Below are 630 nucleotides of genomic sequence, written 5' to 3'. Positions count from 1 at the left end.
CGCGCCGGAAGGAACGCGCCCCGGCAACCCCACGCGCACTCGTGGTGCACCGAGAAGGCGAAGTCCTCGGGTAGCCTTCGAACAGATGAGAAATCGAAAGATTAAGATTTGTTGATTGTAATATGAATATTCGAATATTTTAGTATTGCTTCTCCAATTGTTATACGTTCTTCAGAATTCGTGGTTTATTATTATCGTAAGAAAGATTCTCGTGATAACAAAGATGCAAGGAGCATTTTCGATATTTTTTATTATTTATATTTTTATATTATACTTTTATTATATATATTTATTATTATATTTATTATTATATATTTTATTATACTTCTATATTATACTTTTTTATTATTTATCGAAAGAGTAGGTGAGAAACTGGTTTTCAAAATTTCGTTCCGACATTAAAGATGCGTTCTGGAATATCAGGATCGAATAGCAACTCGAGAAAATTGTTATTGAGAATTTGTTATTGAGAAAGTGTTTCATCATCTTTTTTTGCTTTTTGGCTTGCTCACGAGAATTTTGGAAGGATTAACCAACCTGGGGGGCGCATTGTCGCCGAGGAAGGATTTGCAGAGACGCTCGGCTTCCCTTCGGGTAATCATGCCGCATCTCCTCGACGAGACCGGCATG

The 630-nt window shown here is 36.8% G+C and overlaps 1 protein-coding gene across 4 annotated transcripts in view; it reads right to left on the bottom strand.

Annotated features, from left to right (window-relative positions):
• The window catches only part of LOC102673597, a 106,876-nt gene that overhangs the window by 25,358 nt on the left and 80,888 nt on the right, over positions 1–630 (bottom strand). For all 4 annotated transcript variants that reach the window (XM_031509350.1, XM_031509351.1, XM_031509352.1 and 1 more), the window contains 2 exons: positions 538–630; positions 1–75 (listed from right to left, as the gene is read on the bottom strand). The exon at positions 1–75 is cut by the window's left edge and continues 538 nt beyond it; the exon at positions 538–630 is cut by the window's right edge and continues 1 nt beyond it. In XM_031509350.1, the coding sequence (XP_031365210.1) occupies positions 1–75; positions 538–630 (168 nt within the window). The remainder of the gene's footprint in view (positions 76–537) is intronic.

The sequence above is a fragment of the Apis dorsata genome, unplaced genomic scaffold (genome assembly GCF_000469605.1).
Source record: "Apis dorsata unplaced genomic scaffold, Apis dorsata 1.3 scaffold_142, whole genome shotgun sequence".
Taxonomy (NCBI): domain Eukaryota; kingdom Metazoa; phylum Arthropoda; class Insecta; order Hymenoptera; family Apidae; genus Apis; species Apis dorsata.
This window is presented reverse-complemented; position numbering and strand designations above follow the sequence as displayed.